This window comes from Sorex araneus, chromosome 5, assembly GCF_027595985.1.
Source record: "Sorex araneus isolate mSorAra2 chromosome 5, mSorAra2.pri, whole genome shotgun sequence".
NCBI lineage: Eukaryota > Metazoa > Chordata > Mammalia > Eulipotyphla > Soricidae > Sorex > Sorex araneus.
In genome coordinates this window covers 151,304,914-151,332,796 of record NC_073306.1, presented here as the reverse complement: position 1 = coordinate 151,332,796, position 27,883 = coordinate 151,304,914, and the positions used below count along the sequence as shown (strand labels likewise).

The window sequence follows — 27,883 nt, the reverse complement described above, 5'->3', positions numbered from 1 at the left end:
ATCGGCTTTGGGGAGAGAGGGGGGATTGATGATTGGAGAGATGAATTGGTTGTTGGGTTGTGGAAGGCATTGATTAAAGGTTGTTGCAGGGGGATTGAAGGAGAGACAGCAGAGAGAGATAGAGGAGACGTATACAGCGGGAAGAAAGAATTGCGCACTTAGAGAGAGATAGACACAGAGAAAGAGAGCTGGGAGAGACGAGAGATTGAATAAACAGCAACTACTCAGCAACTAGCCTGGCCCTCGTTCTTCCTTCGTCCGTCCAAGGCAATAGCCTTCCTGGGTGGAGAAGCGGCTCGAGAGCACCGGACGCGGGTGGCGAGAGAGAGCCTCCTTGAGAGGGCCCACGAACGTCCTTTCACGTGTCATCCCCGAGCCCGTGAGGGGCTTACACAGTCCTGCGGTGTGGGGATTTTTCGCAGCCCCGTGCACACAGCATTTGTTTTTTAACACTGTATATCTGGGAGTTTTACCAGCTTCTTCTCTTTTCTAACATCATTAGATGCCTGAGAATCAAGGTCCTTCCTGCTTACCATCTCTTATTCTCCCTTCTTTGGGAAGGTCCCTCTGCTATCAACAGCTGGATATCTGAAGGGCCCACAGACAATATAAAACTCTTCTCAAAGGTCTGACATTGCTTTACATATAGGATTTTGGTTTTTGGTGGTGGGAGTATTTATATTTATGCTCTTGTCTCTAAAGCTTTTGCAGGGAGAAAGTAGACAAGGACATGGACCAGATTAATTCAGGAGTGTTGGTAATTAAATTTGTTAGTGCCATAGCCTGCATTTATTCCCTGCGCCCCGCCTTTATCTAAACACCTTGGTTTACAAAGTTGTTCATAATACAGTTGTTATAAGCACTCAATATTCCAACACCAATCCCACCACTAGTGTTCCTTTCCCTCCACTATTGTCCTCATTTTCCCACCACCTAAGTCTGCCCCTTAGCAGGAACTGATTTATTTTATGCTGCATGTTACAACTAAATGGCTAATGAAATTTAAAATAAAAAACTTCAGTAAAATAAAATTTGTGAAAATTGTCATAACTCATTAAGAAGTCATTAAGTCCTTGTCTGAGGGTTTACTAAGCTGTTTTGTTGCTAGTTGAGCCTTCTGTGTTGTTGTTTTTGTTTACTGGGCTTAGTTGTTACTTTCCCATCTAATTTTGTGTTCTCCTACTTGGGGTGCTAGTACTGTGGCATTTGGAGGTGTCAGGCAACCACAAACGCAGCCTTATGCTACAGAAACTCCAGGAAAACTGGGCAGTGGGCATATGTGGTGGAGCTTGTGGGATGTGGGCATGACGGCTGGGGCTGCAGGAAGTAGGAGGGGGCTGCCCAGTCCCCTTTTGAGAAGACCTCAGAGTTTTCAGCCTGAGGACGGGTGTACGTGGAACCTTTGGTAGTTTGGCATCTCTACAGGTTAGTTGTGAGGCAGTGGAGTTGGGCCATTGGCAGGGAGGCAGCCCTGGGTGTGAGTGAAGCTGCTGAGGCTTATTCAGGGTGGGCTCGGCCCACCCTCCCACCCATACCCAGGGTGCCCCAGAGTTCTCAGATGATGGACTGGGATAGCCTGCATTTCTTGAATTACAATTTTTCTGCTATTCCCCAATAAATTCCCATTGGATTGTTGAAAATTACTGGATTTAACTAATATGAAGCTGCAAGATATAATTTTTAGATCAAAAAAAGCTAACATCTGTTGCTTGATTATTCTGTTCTTAATTGCATTCTTAATGTTAAACATAGCCCTGTGTGTTTATAAATAAGAGTATGTGTAGAAAAACACCTAGAAAAAAAGATCAGCTTTTATTTCATTTGCAGATGAAGATATTTACTGCCTTCCTAATTTTCCCATGTTGTTGAATCTTTTTTCAAGTGAGCAATTTTGGTTACATTTTTATTCAGGGGAGAAAAAGCAGCATATTTTTTTTTTAATTTTTATTAAATCACCATGTGGAAAGTTACAAAGTTCTCAGGTTTATATGTCAGTTATACAATATTCAAACACCCATCCCTTCACCAGTGCCCAAATTCCACCACCAGAAACCCCAGTTTACCCCCCGCCCCCACCCCCTACCCCCTACTGTATAACTAATGAATTTCACTTCATTTTTTCTTTACCTTGATTACATTCCATAATTCAACACAAAACTCACTATATGACATAACTCTCTCTCTCTTTTTTTTCTCTTTTTCCTTTTCCATTTTTTTTTTAAATTTTTCCCCCTCATCCCCCTTCCTGCGCCTCATAGTATGGTGTACTCCACGCCACGTTGGCCAGCGTGGGGCTTTTGCTTAGCTCATAGTCCAGAGGTGGCTGTTACATTAAGAACCTTCAATATTTCAACAAAAACTTACTGTTATTATTTGGAGTTTCCCCCCCAAGTCTGACCTGTTCAAATGGAACCCTTTCACATTGATGACAATTATAAATGTTAAGTCGCGCGCGCGGTTTTGGATTTCTATATAAAGTCCAGGGAAAATTCTGCCAGAAATTACATATTTCCTCCGTTAGCCGGCGTGGGGCAAAGGCTTAATTCACAGTCTCCATACATGGGTGCAAGCACTTGCTGGAACCCCAATTCCTAAAGCTGTCTCTGGTTCCCGCTTGTTCCACATCCACCGGCTCTAAGCAGCATATTTTTAATTAAGCATTTTCTTTTGCACTGATCTCCAAACAGCAACTAATTAAGCCACAGGCCATGTGTTCTGAGTGACCATGTAAGTCAACTGGTAGCCCAGCAACCCAAAGGCTGTGGACACTGTGTTCTCCAAGGCTGGCCTGAGCTACGCCGTTGGCTGGAGCTTCTGTAGGATTTGTCTGAGGAGTTGCTGGCCTGGAGACAGACTGTGAGTGGGAAACTGGCTGGAGAATTTTCTCTTCCTTTCTAGGGCCCCCGAGATTACAATGGCACTTGTCATCTTTCCTCCCTACTCCATCCACACAACGATATTTCTTATTTTTACTTTGATTTGTTTTATTTTTTATTGATATTATGTGGCTTTTAATGCTGTTAATAATGGATTATCGGGGTCAAAACATTAGAACAGCGGGTAGGGAATTAGCTTTGCATCCTGTTGAGCTAGATTCCGCCGCCTCAGCCCATAAGGTCCTCTGCGTCCGCTAGGAGTGATTCCTGAGTACAGAGCCAGGAGTAAACCCTGAGCACTACGGGGTGTGGCCCCCAAACAAACAAACAAACAAACATTAATGGTTTCTCATGCTCGTAACTCCACACCACACCCATCACCAGTGTACCTACCTCCCTCCCCCAAAGATTCTAACACCCCTTCTTTCCATCCCCCACACCCCAACGATTGGTTATACAGTTCAGTTCTCCAATTATGTTGCCTTTGGAGCATTGCTGCTATCTTGCTGCCCAGACGTGATTTATTTTTTTTATTTTTTTTTTTTTGCTTTTTGGGTCACACCTGGCGATGCACAGGGGTTACTCCTGGCTCTGCACTCAGGAATTATCCCTGGCAGTGCTCAGGGGACCATATGGGATGCTGGGAATCGAACTCGGGTCAGCCGCATGCAGGGCAAACGCCCTACCCGCTGTGCTATTGCTCCAGCCCCCCAGACGTGATTTATATCAAGCATCATTTTAAATTCCTATCAAGGTGTGGTAGAATCTCCTGGCCCCATACCAGGCTGTCTTCACTGGGACCCCCTGGGGGGGCGGGTTGAGTTCTCCTTCCCTGTCCCAAGCAGAACTCCAGCAGCTGAAACCCTCCAGAACCCAGCCACAGCCATCCTCAAGGCACACTCCACACACTTGGATGAGCCTCATATGTGAGGGAACTGACAGAGGAACCCAGGCATGCAGGACCCATGGGTGAGAACTTCAAGCCTGCTTGGATCGGGATTGGACCTCCTCCACCCAGATCCCCAGTTTTCCAGTAGCTTGGCAGCCAACCCACAAACTGCCCCCAGCCCATGTAATCTCATCAACAGTCAAGATCCAGAGACAAAGCTCCCAGAAGAGAGCGATGCAGAATCTCGAACTGTGAGGCTTGGCAAGCTACCTGTGGCGTATTTGATATGCCAAAGACAGTAACAATAATGGGACTCATTCCCCTGACCCCAAAGACAGTAACAATAATGGGACTCATTCCCCTGACCCTAAAAACAACAGGGATAAATGGAGATGTTACTGGCACCCACTTGAGCAAATCGATGAACACTGGGATGACAGTGATACAGTGATTGAGGTGTGGCAATAATACAGGAAAGTAGGATGCGGCATGATGCTTGTGCTCTGCTCTTACTCCTGAACTCTTCCACCCAAACTTACGTTAATAGAAAATTAGAGAAAGGCCTACCCCGTCTGCCCCTCTCTGGAGCTCATCCCTGTGTACATCCATCCCTCACAGAGAACGCTGTCCCACCCCCCCCCACCTTAGACCAGGGTGCAAAGAGGGGTCTGTCTCCAAAGCAAGCACAATCCCAAGGTGAAGTCGAGCAAAGACCCTGGTGGGGGGTGGGGGGAAGGCAGTAGAGATGGAGGTCGTGAAGGGAATTCTCCAGGGGTGGGGGGTGGGGGGGGACCAGACGATCATGTGAGATGGCTGCGAGGGGCATGCACATGTGCCCGATGGAGAGCAGAGCGGGAGACGATGCCAATGAGAGGGACTCGAGAACGCCCAGCGTATGAAAAGGTCACCTGGTGGCCTTCAGGCACAGCTGCTGGAAGAGGCTGACACCATTCCCCACACACACCAACCCCCCATTCAGACCAGCAGCCACCCAGAGAACACGCCACACCTCACCGGGCCTCTCAGATTTCCTTCCTCGTCAGTCCATTCCATTCTTGGACTCAACCCACTCTGAATATGACCTGGGGGACAGTGACCTATGACACCTGAGTCCCCAAAGTGTCCTGGCTCCAAGTATGCCCTGCTGGGGAAATCATAAAGCATAAGGGGAAAGTAAAAAATGCAGTTTTAAAGTTTTCTTTAAAAATTTTATTGTATACATAAGCTTGGGTCTCTGCGCGATACCATTACCAAAAACTGGAAGGCAAAGCTGGCTTTCGTCCAAACGAAGCTGTGAGGACAGGACGAGATGATGGCCCGACTGCTGCGACCCTGCGCGGCCCCTCACGAAAGCCCTTAGTGGGACACAGTGTCTCGGCAGGAAGCAGCGCCAGACAAAGGGCCTCTTGGTCCAGAGGTAGACGGACGGCTGTGCAAGGCTGTGCAAGGCGGGCCGGGCCGGCCTCCCGGGAGCACACCTGAGACTCCAGTTACATTTGCGCTGCTACGGTCAGAGCCAGGAGCAGGGCGAGGCTCAGGCCGGCAGGACGCTGCGAGTAGAGAGGCAGGACGCGTGTCTGAGCGGACGCTGCTGCCCTGCAAAGGGAAGAGAAGGGCTGTCAGTGGCTGCGGAGGGCGCTTGCGTGTGCAGTTGGGCATCATGTTTGCAAATGCCCATCCGAAACGTCTTTAAGTGGTACCGAAAGATAAAGTGAAAAACAAAAGCATCCTACTTTCCCGAGTTCAACTTTCCACATAGAAAATGGTACTGACAGATTCAGTTACTCTCCTGAGCATCTCTCTCTGTCTCTCTCTGTGTCTCTGTGTGTCTGTCTCTCTCTCCCTCCCTCTGTCTCTGTCTGTCTGTCTCTGTCTCTGTCTCTCTGTCTGTCTCTCTGTCTGTCTCTCTCTCTCTCTTTCTCTCACACACACACACAAACACACACACACACTTTTATCTAAACACAATGGAATTTGCAACTTCTTTTGCCCTACCACACTCTCCTGGACATGATTTCAGATTAGTATATATCATTCCTCCTCACAGATATTATCTTATGGCATAAAATTTCTGAAAAATGGGGCTGGAACAATGGTAAAGCAGGTAAGGTGCTTGCCTTGCACCCAGCCGACCCGGGTTCGATCCCCAGCTCCACATATGTTCCCGCAAGCCCTCCAGGAAGGATGCCTGAGTGCAGAGCCAGGAGTGAGCCCTGAGCACTACCAGCTGTGGCCCCCAAAACGAAACAAAACCAAAACAAAAGTTCTGAAAAGTGACCCAAGTTCCCCACATGGAAACGGATGAGAACGGACTCAATATGTGAAGGGCTTAACCTAGGATGAACAAACTGTCCTGACAAGAAAATACAGAGAAAAAAGGAGAGAGAGAGTAAGAGGGAGTGTGCCTGCCACAGAGGCGGGGGGTGTGAAGAGGTGGGGTGGGGGGAGGGAGGCTGGGACCATTGGTGGTGGAGAATGGGCACCAGTGGAGGTATGGGTACTCCATCATTGTCTGACTGAAATGCAATCAAGAAAGTTTGTAAATCTGTAACTTGTATCTCACGGTGATTCATTAAAATTAAAAAAAAAATTTTTTTTTAAAGAAAATGAAGAGAGAAACTGGCCAAGGGATTCTGATCACAGAAAATAGTCTGACCACAAAGACTTTAAAAAGTTAAATCATTTCAACCCAATTAGAAGAAAGTTTTAAGAATTATGAACCAACATCACGTTAACTTGGACTAATTAGCTCTTTTGGCTCTGGACCCCACCGGAAGCTGTCAGTCTGTTTGCTGCAAACTTGGACTTGGGGTCCACCTGCTGGACATCATCTGAAATTGCACCTTTGATTCCTTTCATCCTGAATTCACTTACAGCTTTTTTGTTTTTGTTTTTGCTTTCGGACCACACCCGGGGATGCTCAGGGGTTCCTCCTGGCTCTGCACTCAGGAATTACTCCTGGTGGTGCTAGCAGACCATATGGGATGCTGGGGATTGAACCCAGATTAGCCACGTGCAAGGCAAGCGCCCTGCCTGATGTGCTATCGCTCTAGTCCCCTACACTGATTTTTTAAAATAACAATAATTGATGAATACAAAGATACCTTAGTTATTTTATTTATTTGGAGGGCTTGGGGCCACACCCACTGGTTCCTAGAAGCTGCGACTGGCTCTGTGCTCAGGAGTGAACCTTGTGGGTGCCCCAGAAAACCGCATGTGTCTCTGGAGGCCACACTGGGGTGGGTGCATCCAAGGCCTCAACCCCGTGCCGTCTCTCTGGCCGCGTTTATTTTTATTTCTAAGAGAATAATACAGGAGTAAACAATGAAGCAATGAGAGTTCTCACTTCCCTCCCTAGAGGTAAACCTTGTTAGCAATTCGGAGTTTAGCTGATCAGAAGCATCTGTCATTATCTACACACACAAATGGAATCCTCATCTTGTGGTTCCTTCCTCACCCCTTTAATTCATGATCCACGCCCTGATTTGCCAAATACTGGTGTGTTTTACCCAAGAAAGCCCTCCTGCACAGAAAGACACACTGTTTGGTTTTAAGAAATAACGTTAAGGGTTAAATCTAAAGCTCACGAGCCCGGTTGGTCCTGCAGGTGTGCCTAGCTCCTTGCCGAGTTGCACTGTTCTATTTTGATTTTTTTGTTTGTTTGTTTGTTTGTTTGCTTTTTGGGTCATACCAGGCAATGCACAGGGGTTACTCCTGGCTCATGCACTCAGGAATTACTCCTGGCAGTGCTCAGGGGACCATATGGGATGCTGGGAATTGAACCCGGGTCAGCCGAGTGCAAAGCAAATGCCCTACCACTGTGCTATCTCTCCAGCCCCAGCACTGTTCTATTTTGAAACTTAGTCAACTCAGGTAATAACCCTGAATCTTCGCACTTATTCAAACTCCCTTTGTGGAATAACTCCCGTGTAAAATGGAAGTGGAGGCTATGAAATGAAACATTTTTTTCCCCACGAGCCCTGAGGAAAATAAATAACTCAAGGACCAATAAGGCTAAGGCTGATTTGGAAAAGGCCTGAGCCAAAGACAACAGCAAGAACCACGGGTGGTGGACAGGAACTTCCTGTGGTTGAGTCCATGGATGTGTTCACTTAGGAAATGCTCCGCGTTCTTTCCTATCTGTCCTGGGTTCCAAAGTCTCCCCTCTCTGGAGCCCCAGCCCCCACATACAGCCACGCCCAAACCCTCCACAGACGCACCTACTGGTTGCTCTCGTGCCTGTTGCCCCAGACGCACTTCCTCTGCTGTCTCCAAGTAAACCCATTTCCCCCCACAACTTACCCCGTGCCTCACTTTATTCCTACCTTTTATTTATTTTTGGCTTTTTGGGTCGCACTGGTGATGCTTAGATGTTACTCCTGGCTCTGTACCCGGGAATCACTCCTGGCGGTGCTTGAGGGACCGTATGGGATGCCAGGGACCAAATCCAGGTCGGCCGCATGCAAGGCAAACGCCCTACCCGCTGTACTATCACTCCACACACACCTTTTTTAAGCTGACACCTTGAAGATTTTTAAACTTAAATGATTTTGTTATTTTAAACTTAATTTGTATATTTTCTTCTAAAAACTACTGGACATGACCTAAAATGAGCAACCCCTGGGACCAGGCTGAGGGTCAGTGGCCCAAGCACCTGCCTTCAAATGCAAGGTCGAGAGTTCCATCCCTGGTGCAGCTGCGTGAGCTGGTCTCGGCAGCGCTGGGCTGGTGCCTGGTAGTTCTGTTCTCTGAGATTCCTGGCACCGCCCACAATTTCCAGCCCTACCATAGTTAGGAGTGTGTGAGCACTAAAGAGTTCAACCCTGGGGCTGGAGCGATAGCACAGCGGGTAGGGCGTTTGCTTTGCACGCAGCCGACCCGGGTTCGATTCCCAGCATCCCATATGGTCCCCCGAGTACTGCTAGGAGTGATTCCTGAGTGCAGAGCCAGAAGTAATCCCTGTGCACCTCTGGTGTTACTCAAAAAAAAAAAAAAGAGTTTGACTGAGCTTGGAGTAATAGTACAGTGGGTTGGGTACTTGTCTTGCACATGTTTGACCTGGGTTCGGTCCCTGACATTCCATAGCGTCTCCCGAGCTCTCCCAGGAGTGATCCCTGAACACAGAGCCAGGAGTTAGTCCTGAGCACCACTCAGTGTGAAGCCCGCCGAGGAGTCTGAGGCCTGGCAAACACCACAACTAAGACGTTTCACACTCCAAGCAGTCACTGTCCAGCCCTGGCATCAGAGCGACTACAGAAACAAGAGAAAGGAAGAGGGAATTTGAAAAATTAGCAAAACCCCCAAATTTGGAAATCCTCAAATACTTGATGTGAGCAAATCTAATCAGTCTGATTCGCTTAAACGTTCTGACGCCAGCTATGAACTTAGTAAAATGCTCTGACTTTACACTGAAAATCTTTAAAATCGGTTTTTTAATAGTTACCTATGTGTTGGAATTACAGGATTATTTCAGGTTCTTTTTCCACTTTTCTATTAACAACCTCCATTTCAATAAGAAGCCACCCACCTACCTCTGTTTCAGTAATAAACTTTTTTAATAGCTCAATGCATATAATTTATGTATAAACTATTTTTACATGCTGAATCTTCTAAAATGTTACAAATCAATCAAGTGTGAAATATAAAAACACAGATTTCTTTCCATTCCTAAGATTATACAAAGCTCTTCATGAGTTGGCTCTGTATCCGCAGCTGCTGATTCGATTCTAACTCCCAGCAGGTCACCCCACTCTTCCCAAAAAAGAGGAATCAGGAACTCTCACTCTGGGCTTCTGGGGCTGCAGAAAGGCAGGGCTGCAGCGGAGGGTGAAGACGGCGGCTTTCTCTGATTTGGGGCCACACTCAGCAAGTGCCCAGGGATTAATCCCGGCAGGGCTCTGGGGGCCATTTGTGGTGCTGGAGTTCGAACCCAGGTTATCCTCATGCCAAGCAAGTGCCCTACCCACTGTATTGTTCCTCCAGCCCAGGCACTGGGTTTTTAATAGAATTTGGGCTGAGATAGACCTGGTGTATCCTCCTGACTCTGACGGAAACAGTGAGTCCAAACTCCAATCACGCAAGCAGGCTGTCCGCACAGCTCCCCAATTCCGTAGCTTGCTATTTCTCGGCCTTGCTTTCTCCCTATGCCCCCTCCCATCCTGCCTGATGGCCCCTAACCCCCTCCCCTGGGCCCATATTTATACGACATTCACCTATGTTCCCTTTGAACTGTCCTAGGGCCCTCATGAGAGCCATTTGGCCCAGGGGTGAGAAATGCTGATGTAAGTTATCATTAGTCTGCTGAATTGTTGGCCAACACTGAAACCAGCCTGTGAGCATAAGAAATTATTTCCTAATTTTTCCCCCTTCAGTTGCTCAAAAGAATTTTTCCATATTGCTGAATGAATATCTTGCTATCCCTGTGGAGAAGTTTTATGAAGACATGACTGGCATACAACACCTACCGCTGTTTTTTTTTATGGCTCTGTTCTATTATATCCAGTGACTGTACACTCCAGTCTAACTATCCACTTGCCTCTGGGCATCAAGGCCAGCCCCCAAGGTACTTCCTTCAGGTTTAGCTTTGGCTTCATAAACAAGCTTGGGTGAACATCTTTGCTCATTAGAGACTGTGTCCATATTTTGGATCACATTTCTAGAACAGAGTAGAAAAGTGCCCTGCAATCTGATTTGGGTTAAAGGTGGCGAATTATTTTTGATTCTTGATACAGAATGTCAAATAATTTCTCCAAAGCATTTCACCAATTCACAGAGTGAATAACATCTTTTTAAAAAATCTTCCTGCTCTTTCTTCATCTGAAGGTCTTTGTCAAATAGCATGATGGAGGAACCATATTAAATTTGTGTTTCATTATTATTCAAAGGATGAAATAACTTTCAGAATCTGTCATTGGTGGTTCCTCTTTTGTAAAGAACCTATGAATACTTTGTGTGGAGCTATTTTAAAAAGAGACGGTAACGTTTCATTTTTTTGGGTCACACCCGGCAATGCACTCCTGGCTCTGCACTCAGGAATTACCCCTGGCGGTGCTCAGGGGACCATATGGGATGCTGGGAATCGAAGCCGGGTCGGCCGCATGCAAGGCAAAGGGCCCTACCCTCTGTGCTATCGCTCCAGCCCCGAGAGGGTAAGGTCTCTTCCAGGTCAGTAGCAGCGGGGGGAAGCCTGGCTCTCGGTGAAGGAGGGCTTCATCCTTCCCTTTGGGTGGGAGTGGGAAAGGCCTGCCTCAGCTATCGCTGGGAAAATGTCAGAGCAAGGAAAGACCCCCATAAGCTGCCTGCACTTGACAGTGGAGTGGACCCCAACCACAACAGGACTTTACAAACCGGCGTCCTGTCTGCACACAGAGCTCTATGTGTGAAGTTACAGCCCGGGCAAAGGAGCCAGGAGAAGAAGCCCTGAGCTTCCGGTCTCATTCTTCTCTACACACACATTCTTCTCCTGAGCGAGGGCCCAGCTCCCTGAACCATCGGGTCCATTAAGTCCTTGCCCTGTTCCAGCCAATCAGACACAGTTGCTTTCGGCGTTTTTCCAGTCGAGATGTGGAATGCATCCCTGGGCTGTCCCGGACACTCCAAAGCTCCTGTCAGACACACATCATGCATTTCATCTACCTGCCACTATGCTTTTTATCACTTGCCGGCCTCGGCTCATTCATTCATCCCTACAGATCAGGCTGAGGCACCATGCCAGATTATTGAACAGAAGTCTCTTGTTCACTATCATTGGTAGTTCCTTTTTTGTAAAGGACCTACGAATACTTTTTGCAGAGCTATTTTAAAAAGAGGTAGTGACATTTATTCCAGTCCACCTCCATCAGTGAACAAAACAGGCAAATGTCCCTTCCTTCTGCATCTTGTGTTCAAACAGGTGGGCCACAGGCAATGAAGAATAAGCCTAATAAGTAGATGAGTCAGAAAATGAAAGACACTGTAAAAAAAATTAAAATTGCAGGGGAGGGGTGGAGAAATGGCAGAGCAGCTAAAGCACTTGCTTTGCATGCAGCCAAACCCAGCACCACATATGGTTCCCCGAGACCCCCACCATAGGTGAACCCTGAATGCAGTAGGGAGTGGGCCCGGGCTTGGTCACTGCCAGACGTGACCCTTTCAGAACAAAAACAGAAGAAGTTGAGGGGCGCTCCAGGGCCAGCAGTTAGGATGCAAACTTTATTTTGGAATACTAAAGCCCAGGTGACCTTTTGAAGTGAGTTGCGAGCAAATATTCACAGTAGGAGAAAGGGTTCAACACATGAGGGAAGAGAAGGAAGGACTAAAACTACAGATCAGAATCACCCCCAAACTAGTTTCATATTAAACTAATTTTTTTGAGGGGCCAGAGCGATAGCATAGCAAATAGGGTGTTTGCGCATGTGACCAACCCTGGTTCGATCCCCAGCATCCCATATGGTCCCCTGAGCACTGCCAGGAGTCATTCCTGAGTGCAGAGCCAGGAGGAACACCTGAGCATCACCGGGTGTGACCCAAAAAGCAAAATAAGTAAATAAACTTTTTTTCTCCTCTAGGAGTTGTTTTTCAGAGCAAAAAGTCTGGTAACAGTCTTCGTCCCTTGATTTATTCCAGTCTCCAGTGAAAACCAATTCTCCAAAGAACTAGAGCCTATTCTGAGGTCAGAGCCCCTCACCAAAGGAACTCCGGCCAGTTCACCTTAGGAGGACTCATTCAAAGCTCACCGTCAAGTTCCTTTCCAGATCACCCTCTCCCATACTTGCCCATGCCGACTGTATCCTCTCGGCTCTTACACTCCCACCCTCCTGCCCAGCCCCAGATCCAGGAGACAGTGTGGGCGCGCTCATGGTGCAGTTTCCTTATTGGCTCATTCTGTGGTAAAACACTGTCTTTTCTTCAGCAGCCCGCATCACTGTGCTTAATTTCTATACACAATGTGAGGTGGGAAACCTTTGCTTAGTAACAGGATGTTGGGCCGAAGGGAGAGTACAGCAGAGAGGGCATTTGTCTTGTACTCGGCCAACCTGGGTTCGATCCCCAGCCTCCCATAGGGTCCCCCGAGCACCGCCAAGAGTAATTCCTGCGTGCCGAGCCAGGAGTAACCCCTGAGCAGTGCTGGGTGTGACCCCCAAAACCAAAACCAAACAAAAACAGGATTTGGGGGCAGAAACAGTGAGGACAAAAGCCTTGGAGCTGGGAGGACTATGGCTGAGGCTTGGTGACAGTGCAAGGAGTAAGAAAAGACAGAGGGAAAAAAAACGGGGCGGGAGCTGGGGCGGAGTAAGGGCAGCCACCTACTCTGAACAACACAAAACTAGGTGCAAAGGTGTGACAGGTGAGAAATGAAGGGAATGTTGTTGTTTGAGGTTTGGGTCTCAGGCCACCCTGCATGCAAGGCCGGGGGTGGATGGAGCTGTGACACCAGGACAGGCCTCACAGGTCCGGGTGCTCAGGAGGACAGAGCAGGGCACACCTGACCCCACGGCAGGGCACCAGGGGCGGGCTGTGCACATGGCTGCTCTCCGGTGGTCTGTGAACAGCCGAGGGAAGCAGGGGGCCAGGTGGGAACAGTGACTTACGAACTCAATAAACAGTCAGGATGGGAGCTGTGGTCCACACACATCAAGAGCTTCACAGGCCTGGACAAGGAAAAGAAACAACCATCAGGGGATGATCTGACTCCTGTGCATCGAGTAAAGATGGGCTATCTGCCACGGTAACAAAGACTCTGGCCCACAAAAACCACTTTCCTGCTGAAACACCTAGCCAGCGTTTACTGAGCACTTACTTACCATGCCATCTGACCGTGAGTTTGACAAGGAACAGGCCATTTAGGGGGCTGGGGAGACAGTTCAAAGGGCTGGAGTGCATGCTTCATATTCACAGCGTCTGGAGTCCGGTTTCTGGCACCACCCGCCCATCCCACTCAGTTTACCTCAGTGGCCCTGGCAACCATTGTGTCACCACCACACCTGAGCATTAAACTTGTTAACCGTGTTGACTGAATATTCAGGGAACCCTGAACACCACTTAAGAACTCCCTCCCGGGCTGGAGCGATAGCACAGCGGGTAGGGCGTTTGCTTTGCACGCGGCCGACCTGGGTTCGATCCCCGGCATCCCATATGGTCCCCCAAGCACTGCCAGGAGCAATTCCTGAGTGCAAAGCCAGGAGTAACCCCTGAGCATCGCTGGGTGTGACCCAAAAAGCAAAAAAAAGAAAAAAAAAAGAACTCCCTCCCGCCCCCTCCCTGCACAGAGATGGTATCACTGAATCCTTACAACCCCCAGATGGAGCAGAGACCATTATCCCCTCCAGCTGACTACAAAATGACCAGAGCAAGCGCTGGGCTGAGCTTGAACCTCACAGACGCAAGCACAGAAGCACTTCGCTATGGCTGTTTGATTCTCTCTCGTCACTCAGACTTGGGGCGGGAGCTTGGGCTTGAAGCTCGCGGCTGGTGGCTGGCTGGCTCCTGGGCCCCAACCAAGAAAGTCCCACTGGTCTGCACAGTGGAGGGAGAAGGTGTGGGGCTCGGGGCCGGAGCCGACGTACAGCAGGGAGAGCATTTGCCTTGCATGCGGCTGACCCAGGTTCAATCCCCAGCATCCTGTGTGGTCCCCAAGCCCTGCCAGAAGTAATTCCTAGTGTAGAACCAGGGGTAACCCCTGAGCATCTCCGTGTGTGACCCAAAAAGCCAAAAATTTTAAGAGAAAATAAAAATAAAAGATATGGGGTTCTGGGGGCAGCCAGGAGGGCGGGTTGCAGCCACAGAGAGGACGCAGGGGACAGGCCAGCCTGGGTACTGGGCAGGAGGCAGGTGATGGGGACAGCAGTGGGCCAGCAGGAAATGGGCTGTGAGACCTCCTCCCTGGAGTCACCTTCTTCTCAGGAGAGCCTGCACGCCCAGACATTCCTCACAAGACAAGGGAGTACTTGGGGAGGCAGGGGAGTGGGGAGCTGTTACTCCCGACTGTACTTGACCAGCCAGGCAGGACAGTTCAGTACTTGGGCCCATGGTGCTGGGGGAAAGGTGGTTCTGAGATTCGAACTTGGGTCTTGACCTCTGAGCTACTCTTCCAGGTCTTGACCTCTGAGCTATTCTTCCCAGGCCACCACTGAGCTTCTGAGAAGGCAGAGAGAGGTCAGGGGTGCTGGACACGGGCCATATGTCATCTGCACCTCCACACCTCCCGTTGCTTGCATGCTGGACTCCAGCCTCTGGGAAACCAGAGTCCGACAGACCGAGGGGCTGGACCCAGAGAAGCAGGAAGCTCACGGTGACCTCTGAACTCTACCACCGCTGTGCCAAGCTTATCTCACTTTTCAAGAATAAAAAGAAAAGAGAAAGAAAAAACCCTGACAATATGCAATAGTAAGTTTCAAAAGTGCCCAATCGATGGCAGCCCTTACTATTTTCTGACTGGCCTAGCCAAGGCAAATCTCCAAGCACGTCCAAAGCTCATGTAATCACCGTCCTGGGCAAGGGTCGTGGGCAGTGTGAGTCCAAAGACAGGGACAAAGTCCAGGCCACAGGCTGAAGGAGCTTCCTGTCCACTCATACACGGCAGGGGACTCTGACAGCGGGGTCTGTGGGCCAGGGAGCCCTCCCAGAGGGTACAGTCCCGGCACCTTTGAGCCGGTTCCATCAGCCCCCTGCCTCCCTCCCTACACCCCGCTGGGAAGGCTCTGGGCGCGACAAACCACCTACCCGTGATCATCGGTGCAGCTGTACTGAAAGCCCAGCCCCTCCAGCCGCTCCTGCAGGGTCCTCAGGCTGCCCTCCCCGCAGGACTCCCTAAAACACAGGAACACGCATGTGAACGGGAGCGGCTGCGGCCGTGACCACACTGCAGAGGGGAGGAAGTTGGTGCGAGGTTGATAAAAATGTCTTTTGACCAGATGTCCCCAGGCTAGTCTTGTCTCTGCAGGAATAAAGGAAAGTCTGTGACTCCGGACGGGGTAAACCCTCAGGGCCCCCAGGGGCCCAGGACGCACTAGGAGGTCTGCGCATGCTCGGTACGCAATAGGGTGCCACACGCACCCACCCGCTTCTCCCGTGCTCCTGGCAGACGCAATGCTGACTGCCTATTGCTTCCTCTAACTGACGGTGTTACATTGACATTTAAAGGTCAACAAAAACACGCACATAAATATATATGTATATATGTGTATATACAGATGGAAATGCTAATAAATAAAAAAGGGGGAGATTAAAATATTAAAATTCCTTCAATTCTCACATTACCACAGATACCAGCTGGTTACACAGTTGGGTGCAAACCATTGCAAAAGTTTCATTCCCAGGAGCCTTTTTAAACACAGTGATTGGGATTCTGCGTTTTGTATTCTGCCTTTGCTCCTGTCTGTATATAAGCATCTAAACCTGCCTGCCATTAGCTCCCGTTTCTGCGTAGTCTCCTTCACATAATCCGAACATGATTCATAAACCCAGTCCCCTCTTGCTCAAGATCAAGGTGGACTGCTGTCTTTCAATTATTTCCATTCAATTTCGGCATTTTATGTTTCGTTGTCAAATATTTTAATGTAGTGTTGTTAACATGACTGGTTATATTGAAATTTATTTTCATACACAGTCTTAGTTCCTTGAAGGTTTTTTGTTTGTTTTGTTTTGTCTTGGTTTAGTGTGGGGGTCACACCTGGCAATGCTCAGGGCTTACTCCTTGTTCTGTGCTCAGGGATCACTCCTGGCGGGGCTCAAGAGATCATGTGGGATGCCCAGGATACAACCTGCGTTGGCTATGTGCAAGGCCAGTGCTCTCCCCACGGTACTATCTCTGACTCGTTAACTATTTGTTTTCTTAGCTTAATTCCTGAATGTTGGTTTTCTGGTGTGACGTTTTGGAATGCATTGTAAGTTTCGGTGGATACTGCACTGTACCCCCATGATGTTGCTTAGCCGGCAGAATCTGCCATTGATGAGACGGTTGGATTCAAGTTCATATTCACGTACATTCAAGTAGTTTCCAGAAAATAGGAGCCGTCAACATTTGCTGCACCAGTTTTCTGAGACTCAGTTACAGAGCTACCTATTTTCTGAATATGCAGTCTTCAGCACAAAGTCCCGAGATCAAAGCTGAGAATTCCTGGTGATAGTTTGGGGGTTTTGAATGAACAGTGCAGAAGAAATTTGGCAAATTGGGGTAACCGGTAAAATGACTCTGCAGAGGTTTTAGGTCAGCTGTGAGGGTGAAATAAAATTAATTCTTCCCTGAGCTGTGAAGATTCCCATGGCTGCCTGCCCATCTATGCACCAATCTCCTGCTATAGTCCCTCAAATATGGAGGGACGACCCCAGTATTGTAAAGCCCAGGGCCAGATGGCCACCTAAGCAAAACTCCCCTGCTCTGAGTCTGCATTTCCTCATACCTGGAATGTTTGCTGCCTCAGAGGCACCCGCCCATGGCTGAGGTAGCCCTCGTGAGTTCAAAATCTGTTTTCGTATTCAGCCAGGATGTTTGGCATCACCAAATGTGCATCAAAGACAAATGCTTTGTAACTTCAAATGATGCTTCACTCTGAATGTTTGGTCCGCTGAGAGCGAGCACCTGTTCCCATGGCAGATAAGACAGAAGCCTGGAGGGAGGGTGCAGGGGAGCAGCGAGGAGCAGCTAATCAGAGCTTACTGCACTGGTTCTGCTGCTTCTCAGCTGCCTCGAATTTTGGCTCTGAAAAAAAAAAAACAGCTTTCTCTCTCTCTCTCTCTCTCTCTCTCTCTCTCTCTCTCTCTCTCTCTCTCTCTCTCTCTCTCTCTCTCTCTCTCTCTCTCTCTCTCAACTCGGGATTGGCTACTGGAAGTTGGAGCGATAGTGCAGCGGGTAGGGCATTTGCCTTGCATGCGGCCAGTCAGGGTTTGATTCCCAGCATCCCATATGGTCCCCCGAGCACTGCCAAGAGTAATTCCTGAGTGCAAGGCAGGAGTAACCCCTGGGCATCTCCAGGTGTGACCAAAAAGGGAAAAAAAAAAAAAAAAAAGAAGAAGACTGCTACTGTCTGCAAATGTCCTCAGAGAAAATATAAGACAAACTTGATGATGTCGTGCAAGGATAGCACATTGGCACAATTAACTATCACAAGAGCAATATGACTTACATTTTTGGTTTCCCAATTTCATGCATAACCCAGACCTCAACTCGTGTGATTTTTTCTTTCTTGAGGTAGGGGATTTCATAATCTGCAAAAAACCTAAGAAGCAGGAAGACATTTCTTTAAGTTCTAAAATAATCTGACACTTTTCTCACTCCACTTGTTACTTATTTTTTTTTATGTATACATTACTCTTACTTTAAAGCATATACAGTGTTTTGTTCGTTTATTTTACTTCATTCTTAGGTGACTTATTTCATTCACACGCTTGTCAGGTGCTAGTAGTAGTAAATGCATAGTCAAAGCTTTAATGTGCCCGGGTCACTGGAGACTTCTCAGGATGGGGTTAGCCTAGCCCATGCCTTGTTGGGGGAACTCACACTCCACCACCCACACCTGCTTCCACTTGCATTTAAAGGGCCTGACCCATGACGAATCGTGGAGAGGAGCTGCAGCGCAGGGGAACTTGGTAGGCCTGCGGTGCCAAGCTGCTGAGTCATCCCAGTGACGCAGTTGCTGGAGCATATGGCCACACACGCAGCCGTGTGACAGCGCCAAAGTTCACAGTACGGACAGCCCAGAAAATTAGATGCGACAGATGTGTAGAAGCCCACTAAACTCCAGGATTGAAAACAGTAGCACAGAAGGCCCAGCTAGCACCTAACAGCTCAGCGAATCCTCAGTCAATGACTTTAGTGATACCATTATGTGATATGTGTTGTCACAAGCAAAAGAAAGTAAGTTATTTTGTGCTTGCTAAGGAGGCAGGCTGAGAGGGGAGGGGTTACCATGGGACACTGGTGGAGGGAGGTCACACTGGGGTGGGATTGGTGTCGAGATATTGAATACCTGAAATGACTTGTGAATAACTTTGTAAATTACTATGTTTAAATACAGTTTGGGGCAGAGAAGCTGGAGGGGGAGGGAGAAGAGGGGGGTGCCCACTGCAGAGGCAGGCGGAAGGTGGCGGGCAGGAGGGAAACTGGGGACACTGGTGGTGGAAAATGTACATTGGTGAAGGGATGTCGGGAACATTATCTGACTGAAACCCAATCATGAACAACTTTGAAACACTGTCTTTCCCTGTGATTCAATTTAAAAATAGTTTCAAACTAAAAGAAAACTCTAATTTTCCATAGCTTTGTTTGATCTAAATGTTAACAATAAATCCATTAAGCAGTGGATGAAGGATTAGGATAACTCTTTAGTCTCCCACAAAACAACTGAATAAACATTGAAGTTTCTGGGCTGGAATTCTTACCCCTTGACAGGATAGGCCCCTGATGACTCCGACCCATTCAGCATGACGTAGATCACCCCAGAACTATCCGCTGCATACTGCAGGAAAAAAAACAAACTTTCTGAGCAAATGAAGATGTCATTTTTCAGCTATGAAACCAAAATAAAAGTTTTTTTTTTTTAAATTACAGTGCTTCGGGGCCAGAGCGATAGCACAGCAGGTAGAGCGTTTGCCTTGCATGCAGCTGACCCAGATTCGATCCCCGGCATCCTGTATGGTCCACCAGCACCACCAGGAGTAATTCCTGAGTGAAGAGCCAGGATGCATCCCTGAGCATCGCTGGTGTGACCCAAAAAGCAAAAAAAAAAAAAAAATACAGTGCTTAACTTGACCCACAGGTGGTCAATACACCTGGTAGGAATTTATTGAATTTATAGCACAGCAGGTAGGGCATTTGCCTTGCACGTGGCCAACCCAGGTTTGATTCCTCTGTCCCTCTCAGAGAACCCCGAAAGCTACTGAAAGTATCCTGCCCACATGGCAGAGCAACCCGTGGGGTATCCGATATGCCAAAAACAGTAACAACAAGTCTCACGATGGAGACATTACTTGTGCCCGCTCGAGCAAATCGATGAATAACGGGACAACAGTGCTACAGTGCTACCTATTCCTGAAAACAAATTGCCTTGAAACGTCAATCTCATAGAGTTACTGATGCCAAGTCCAGGAATCTGTCCAAAGAGGCTGGATGAAACTAAGGTATGTTGCCATTACAACAAGCCTCACAGAACCATTAGCTTTAAATTACAGAGATCCGGGGCCGGAGCGATAGCACAGCGGGTAGGGCGTTTGCCTTGCACGCGGCCGACCCGGGTTCGATCCCCGGCATCCCATATGGTCCCCCAAGCACTGCCAGGAGTAATTCCTGAGTGCAAAGCCAGGAGTAACCCCTGAGCATTGCTGGGTGTGACCCAAAAAGCAAAAAAAAAAAAAAAAAAAAAAATTACAGAGATCCGAGGCTAGGGAGATAGTACAGGGGTAGGGTACTTCCTTCACATGCACCTAACCCTGATTCAATCCCTGGCTCCCTATATTCAATCCCCAAGCACCAGCCGAAGAGATCCTTGAGCACAGAGCCAGGAGTAACCCCTGAAGCATCACCAGTGTGACTTCCCCCAAGAAACCAACCAAATAAATAAGTAGCAAAGGTTTACTTCACGTTCACACTACATACGTAGTTTGTCAGTGACCCACTGTGGTTTCATGCCAAAGGTCCTTATTCTGGGACCCACCCTTAGAATACTGTCGGGATGGAGAAGGGAAGGTGACAAATCACTGACCAGTTTTTAAAGACTTCCATCTAGAGGTGACACCGGCTAGCCTAAGTCACATGTAAGTTTGCCATGAGGCAGGGAGGTGCAAAGCCCGTGTGTTGAAGCTTGGTGAACAGCACTGAGATGTTCACAGAGTGAAGGGCATGCAGGCCTAATGCGGCGCAATGATCCGCAATAATGCACAGCAAGGAAACGGTAAGGAAGTCAAGGCACGTAGGCGTCTGAAACATTAGCTAGGCACTGAGAGTCCACAAAGTGCTGGTGTTGACACAAAACCTAAGACCAGTGGATTCCAGCAAGACTGCCTCTATCCTGTCACGGCACCACCCCCAAAACTCTGCAGAACAGGAATAGCATGATGCCTTTTACCTGGAGCAGAGCCCCCCACCCCCACTGACCTTCAGAGTGGTGGGGAACTGATTGCTATCCATCTCACCCTGGACACTTGGAAATCCAAGGCAGAAAACGGCCTGGAGAGAGACGTGGAGTCTCAAAAGGCCTCTCAGCGGTGAGTGAAATGCTCAGGAGTTCACATCCCACCTGTCAGCACAGCTAACATGTATTTATTTATTTATTTACAGCTAACATTTAATAGTCCACAGGCCTAGGCCAGGTTCTCACCTAAGAATGAAACGTTATTGCTAATCGTGAGTCTAACCCTGGGAACAGAAACAATTCTGTAATCACCAGACATTTTACAGCGACTGGTAACCATCTATGCCAGGCCCTGACCTAAGAACGAAACCCTCCTATCTGCTCATCGTTGGTCTAATCCTGGGAACAGAACCTGTCATCTGTAGTCATAGACAGTTTATAGCTATTGGTAACTGCTACTCAGCGGACAATAGCCTGAGGAGCAAGCCTACTTCAAGAGAACCATTTATTTTTGTTTCTTTGTTTTTTTTTTCTTGCTTGTTTGTTTTTTTTTTTGCTATTTAGGTCACACCTGGTCATGCAGAGGGGTTACTCCTGGCTCTGCACTCAGGAATTACTCCTGGTGGTGCTTGGGGGACCATTTGGGATGCTGGGGATTGAACCTGGGTTGGCTGCGTATAAGGTAAACACCCCACCCGCTGTGCTATCACTCCAGCCCCAAGAGGACCATTTCTAAGTCTCCACCTCATCCTGTCTCCTCTCAACTCCTTCTCCACTAGCATCCCTCTTATTCCTTTCGCTCCCACGGCCAGATCTTAGATCACCCAAAGCCGTCCTTAGAGCAGGGGCCATCCTATTTTGCAAAACTATTCACCTCTATTTAGAGTAAGAATCTCAGGACCCAGAGTGATAATGTGGCAGGTAAGGCAAGTGGCAGACCCAGGTTTGATCCCCGGCATCCCATAGGATCCCCTGAGCACTGCCAGGAGTGATTCCCAAGTGCAGAGTCAAGAATAACCCCTGAGCACTCCAGGTGTGGCCCCCAAACCAAAAATTAATTAATTAATTTTTTAAAAAGATGATTCAACATTGCAGCCATAAAGTGGGCTATTCAATCCCCTCATCCCTAGCTGACATTCACTTGAGTGTTTTCTCCTCTGGGCAGGCACTGCACTGAATGCCTTCATTCCTTCCAGCTGCATAACTTCATGCAATGGAGAGAATGAATCCGAATGTGGCAAATATGAAAGTGAGACTTGGAGAAACTAAGCAATGACTGTCTGGCTCTATCTCCATACCCCCCGTCCCTGTCCAGCTGTCCCCCTGTGCTCAGGAAATAGGGACAGTTCCTGCTGCCCAGAATTACCTGGGGGCTGGAGTGACAGCACAGCGGGTAGGGCGTTTGCCTTGCACACGGCCTATATGGTCAGCATCAGTGACCCCCCCAAAAAAAAGCAAAAATAAATAAATAAATAAATAAAAATAAATTACCTGCATGGACACCCTTTTCCAGTAAGAATCCACAGGGTTGTTTTCACAATCTTCTGCAGTTGGGCACGACTGGTAATCAAGTCCTGAAGAGACAACAGACACATTTCTCTCCTGTTGTGCCCGAGTTTCAGGTCTCCAGTAGCGGAGAGACCAAGCACACACGGTAATGCGAAAGCAAAGGAACTTTATTATTACTAGCCTGAGCAAGCGCTAGCCCGAGCTGGGGTCTGAGTCTCATCCAACGCAGTGGAGTCTTGACAAGCGGTTTATGTAGGGTTCGGAGTTAAGAGGCAATTTACAGACTGGTCTGTTTTTAGCATCGGCCCTATTACAAAGGTGGTCAGCAATGAGGCAATGGTCAGTAACAGTTTCTAAGGAGGGTGCAGTGACCCCTCATGACCGGCCAGACCCAACTGCCCAATTCCTTATTACTTGACTGGGAGTCTACCAGGAACTGCGAGTCCTGCTCCAGGGAACAGAGACTGAGGCCTAGCTGAGACTTGCTGTTCGCCACAGCTTGTCTGGCTGCCGAGGAGCCTGCTCTGGGCTCACACTCCCAAATGCAGCCAGGAAGGAGTTCACGTGCAACACTTGCCTGTGCAGAAGGAACAGCACAAGGGTGCGTTCTGCGCCAGGCGCCCAGGGCTCTGTCCACTCTGCCCGCGAGGAGCCTGGGCGAAGACACCTGGTATTTGGCCTGGCACCAAGAGGAGGAGGGCAAGCTCAGAGGATGGGCAGGCGTGAGCGGGGTGTCCCGGAGCACCAGCAGAGCCCAGGGAGCACGTCCGCTCCCGGGCTGTGTGCGGGAGTCTCACCTGTGCCATTGGCCTGTCGGCACCAGCTCAGTAAGTCCCCCACCCTGCCGTAGAGGACGTCACACAGAGGCATGAGGCGCCGCGCGTTCTCCGAGTAGCTCATGACCAGCAGGTGGTTATTTTCCCAGAACAGGGACTAGAGGAAGACAAGGCAGAGATGAGAATAGAAAGGGAGATCAAAACGGGGCTGGAAAATCATGTCACGGAGACGAGTCGGGCCCGTCACATCTCATCTGAGCATGACCTGTTCACAACAGAGTGTAGTTGTCCATTGGAGAGAGCCACCCACCTACCTTGGACCTTCGGCCTTCGCTCTTCCCTCTGGCCCGGGTTTATCAAAGGCCCAGGGGCCCGGGGCTGATTTTGTCAGAGACCAGATGAGTGAACTCGAACAATGTGATCCCAGGGCCTGAGTTTCCCAAGATAGAGGAAAACAAGGAGCAGCCCAGGTGAGGCTGACGGATGACCCCCAGAGACAACCCCTCAAGGGCTCGTCACAAGGATAATGAGAAGAATAGCCCACACTTTCCTCAGGGCTGCTCCTCAGAGTCCACAGCAAGACTGAAGATTCCCTGAGCCAGAGCCATAGTAGAGCAGGGAGGGCATTTGCCGTGCAAGCAACCAACCTGGGTTCAATCCCTGACATCCATATGCTTTCCCGAGCACCGCCAGGAGTAATTCCTGAGTGCAGAGCCAGGAGTAGCCCCTGAGCATCGCCGGGTGTGACTCAAAAAGCAAAAAAAAAAAAAAAAAGAAAGCATGGGGGGGTGGTAGGGCTGGCTAGTTGTTGCATCCTCAACCCACAGCTCAATGCCCAGCCGGGATGTGTGTGTGTGTGTGTGTGTGTGTGTGTGTGTGTGTAACACTCAGTAACCAGTGCCCCGTCTAGGGCTGGCGGTTTCCGAATACAGCTGTCCTTTACACGGACAGGCAGGCAGCGCATCTCCTGTACTGAGAACCCTTCCAGGACCAGGGAGACACCCAGGCTGTGCCCAAGCCCAGTTCTCTCCACAGTGCCACGACCCCTGGACAGACAGCAGACACATTCCTCTCCAGAACGTAGTCAGGACAGAGTTCTGTGCAACAGTTGCCCTGCGCAGAAGGAATAGCACGAGGGTGCACTCTGTACCACACACACAAAGCTCTGTCCACTCAGCCCTCGAGCACCTGGGGGGCGACCCCTCCCCGCAGGGGTCTGTTGGGTGCAGCCCTGGAGGCCTGAGCCCCTCTGGGGTGGCCCAAGCTCCCTGGCCCCATAGGGCCCAAGTAGCAGCACCAACTCCTCAGGACACCACATCTCGCACTCATCCTCGCCAGTCTGAGGTCTGAGTAGCGAGAGTCTCAAGGAGCACCGCCCCCCCAGGTTCTCTGAATGCCACTTGGGAGGTTCTGCACTAGAAATTCACTCTTTGGGGCCACTCGTACAGAACGATAGTACAGCGGGCTGGACATTTGCCTTGCAAGCAACAGACCCCGGTTCGATTCCTGGCATCCCATATGCTGCCCCGAGCACCGCCAGAAGTAATTCCTGAATGCAGAGCCAGGGGTAACACTGAGCATCACCGGGTGTGACCCAAAAAAGCAAATAATAAAATAATAATAATAATATAATAATAATAATTCATGCTTCAGGCTAGCAGAACTTCCCTCTTCCCAGCTCCGTTTCTGGCGCGATGCTTTGCTTCTCCCTCACCTTCCGCTGCGGTGGGTGCTGTGAGGTGGGTGGGGTGGTGCTCCCGGGGGTCCCGCTTTCCATTTCCTCACGCTGCCCTCGCGCAGTTGCTTGGCCCGCCCGTCAGGCCGGGCTCCCCCCAGCTGAGTGTCCTGCGTGTGCCTGTGCCAGGCAGAACTTCCGGCCACTGAGTCATCCCGAGACCCAAATGCAGTTTCTGGGGGCAGGGATTGCCCCAGGGGTGCGGGGGGCCCAGGGGCCACTTGCAGCCCTTACTCAGCTCTCGGTGTGGGCCTCGTAGTTTAGTGCTCGGCCTGGCAACGCAGAGCCACTCACCTCGGCCGTGCTGGAAGCCAGTGGGGCTGCCCCAGTGCTGCTCCTGGGGCCAAGGGACACTCCACCCTCTGACCCATCTCCCGGGTCATACCTGCCAGTGCCGGGGGTGGCCCTGTGGCCCTGGGGTTGACCCTCAGGCCTTGCCCATGAGACAAAAAAAAAAACTAAGTTCATATTTTAGGTTCAGAAAGAGCTCAGTTTCTTTAAAGGCAAAGTAGTGTTTTAATTTAACATTTTTTTTTTAATTTTATTTATTTATTTATTTTGCTTTTTGGGTCACACCCGTGGATGCACAGGGGCTACTCCCGGCTCTGCACTCAGGAATTACCCCCCTGAGTGGTGCTCAGGGGACCATATGGTATGCTGGGAATCGAACCCGGGTCAGCTGCGTGCAAGGCAAACACCCTACCCGCTGTGCTATTGCTCCAGCCCCCAAAGTAGTGTTTTAAACAATTTATTTTTGGTTTGGAGTTCGGGAGCCCATCTGGCAGTGCTCAGGGGCTATTTCCGGCCCTGGGCCTGAGATTGGGTCTTGAGTGACTAGAGGAGGGCCTGGCAGTGCCAGGGATCAAGCCCGGGGCCACCTCATGCCAAGCAGGCTTTGCCCGCGCCCAGCCGGCTGAGCGAGCTTTCCTGGAGCAAGCGTGTTGCACAGGTTTATTTTCATTTTACTCAGATTTAAAGTGCAGGGTGCTGCGGCTTGTTTACAGGAGCGGGTGCTGGCTAGATCCAGTCAAGTTCCAGTAAGGAGGAGGACAGATGGGTCTTGGGGATAGATCTGAATTTGAGGGTTTCCTGGGTGACTGATCCGGATTCAATCCCTGGCACCATATCAGGCTCCGAGTCCTGCCAGGAGTGACCCCTGAGCACAGAGCCACAAGTAAGCCCTGAGCAGGAGCCAGTGTGGCCAAAATAAATGAAAAGGAAAAAGAAATTAAAGATGACCCCTCCGTGGGCCCTGGAAACTGGCGGGAACGCCAGAGGTCAAGTGTGCTGTGACTTTGCTGTCCCGCTGTCCCCAGCCTCTCACCTTGTCTGCGGGGATGGTGTGCCTGGACAGCTCCACGAACAGGTTGTAGTCTGAGGGGAGCACGTTACAGGGGTCCTTGTCCAAAACCACTCGGAAAGCTTCCCAGATGGCCGTGCAGTTCTTGTCCCTGCGCAGTTACAAGTTAGGGGTGGGGGGCAGGCAGTGGGGGACCATTGCCGCTTCTGTCCCAGTGCTCTGCGGATTGTGGGGCCACGTATTAGCGCTGCGCATGGAGATTCATGAGACGGCATCGTGGTTCATGCCGCACTCCCACCTCAGGAGAGAAACGGGGACGTGCAGGCGTGGGCGCAGGGCAGTGGCAGCGGAGGGACCGAGTCTTGTCCGGGATCCTAGACGCAAAGCTCGTGTTCAAAGTGGCAGTTCCTCAACACCGCAGCTGTGGGCAGGAGGCCAGGGCTCGCGGAGGGCAGGGATGGGCAGGCAGCAGAGTGCCCAGGGCTAGCCAGGCCCTGCCACCTCCTGCTGAGGCAGAAACAGCCCCAGGACCAGCCTCGCTCCGGCACCGCTGCCAGTTACAGCGGCCTTGCCCAGCGCCCTGAGCCGCCTCTGTCCCGTGCTGGGCGGTGGCGAATGCGGGTGTCCCTTAGAGTGTGCCCCGCTCCTGTTTACTTGTCAAATCTCCCTCTGTGGGCGTGTGCATGTGTGTGCGTGTGTGTGCACACACCTGTCTCCTGTCTCTCACACACACAAAGAACACAGTGGAAACCAATAAAGTAGGTCCTAAGGTCAATGCCACAGTCGGGGGATCCAGGCTGGAGACCCGGGCCCATGAGAAGCGTGTGCTGGCCGCACCTCTAGCCCCGCACCCCACCCGGGGCCCAGACACCCCCACGAGACACCCGCAGACAATCGCTCCACTTCAACACACACCCACAGACAGCCTCGCCTCGGACTACACACCTGCTTCTTTTCTTTTATTCCAGGCAGTGTGAGGGTTCGAGCTCATACACAGCTCTCAGACCCCTTCAACCCCCCTGCGACCTCTCCACGCCACACCCCCTGCACCCGATTCCACTTTCAACACCGGGCTGCCCTGACCACTAGAATCCAGCGCCCGGCTTCCCCTGGGGACCCCCTTCCTCGCCCGCACCCCCGGCTCGCTCACCGCTGCCCGGGGCTCAGCAGCTGGAGGTACTGGTGGCAGCGGCCCAGGAAGATGCTCTGCAGGTGCGGGCTGGTCCCCTCGCCGCTCCAGCGCGCCCCGCCCGCCGCGGGCAGCGCCCACAGCAGCAGCAGCACCCGCGGCAGCCAGGAGGCCGCGCGCCCCCGGACCCCAGTCGCGGCCACCATGGGGCTCCGGCACTGACTTGCTCTTCGCGGCACTGGGGCGGCCCCTGGAGCTTCGGCCCGGCCTGGCCCGCTCTGTCCCTGGAGTCAGAGAGCTTTGACGCCGGGGCGGGACGCGTGACTCAGCTCTCAGCCCAAGGGGCAGTGTCCAGGTGTGCCTGGCCGCGGCCCGACACCGGTGTGTGTGTGGGGGGCTGGGTTTAGGTCGGGCGCGCTGAAACTTTTTGGACTGGTCCCCAGGTCCCTCCGCCTGTCTCTGATTGGTGGGCGAGTGTCCTCCGGAGGGCTGCGCGGGAGCTCGGCATCTATCCGCAGTGGCTGCGTCAGGCTGCGGCGCATCCCAGCATCCTACAGGCTCAGGTCTGCCCCGCTCCAAACAGGTCCCACCGCCCCCTTTCGGCTTCCACCCCGGCCCTTGGTT

General features: G+C 50.4%; 1 protein-coding gene across 1 annotated transcript; it reads right to left on the bottom strand.

Moving 5' to 3' along the window:
* Positions 1-5,005: 5,005 nt before the first annotated feature.
* Positions 5,006-27,709, bottom strand: BST1 (bone marrow stromal cell antigen 1). The gene is made up of 9 exons (XM_012935125.2): positions 27,281-27,709; positions 26,155-26,281; positions 23,117-23,252; positions 22,302-22,384; positions 19,123-19,199; positions 17,868-17,960; positions 15,466-15,552; positions 13,335-13,394; positions 5,006-5,361 (listed from the first exon to the last, which is right to left on the bottom strand). Exons 1-9 carry the CDS (start codon positions 27,463-27,465, stop codon positions 5,256-5,258), a joined length of 954 nt encoding a protein of 317 aa, XP_012790579.2. The 5' UTR covers positions 27,466-27,709; the 3' UTR covers positions 5,006-5,255.
* Positions 27,710-27,883: the final 174 nt, after the last annotated feature.

Coding starts and splice junctions, on each gene's coding strand:
- BST1 (XM_012935125.2), bottom strand. CDS start 27,465: ATGGTGGCCGCGACTGGGGTCCGGGGGCGCGCGGCCTCCTGGCTGCCG. Junction 26,282..27,280: donor CTGCTGAGCCCCGGGCAGCG/GTGAGCGAGCCG, acceptor GTAACTGCGCAG/GGACAAGAACTGCACGGCCA. Junction 15,553..17,867: donor GAAATTGGGAAACCAAAAAT/GTAAGTCATATT, acceptor CCTGTGTTTTAG/GGAGTCCTGCGGGGAGGGCA.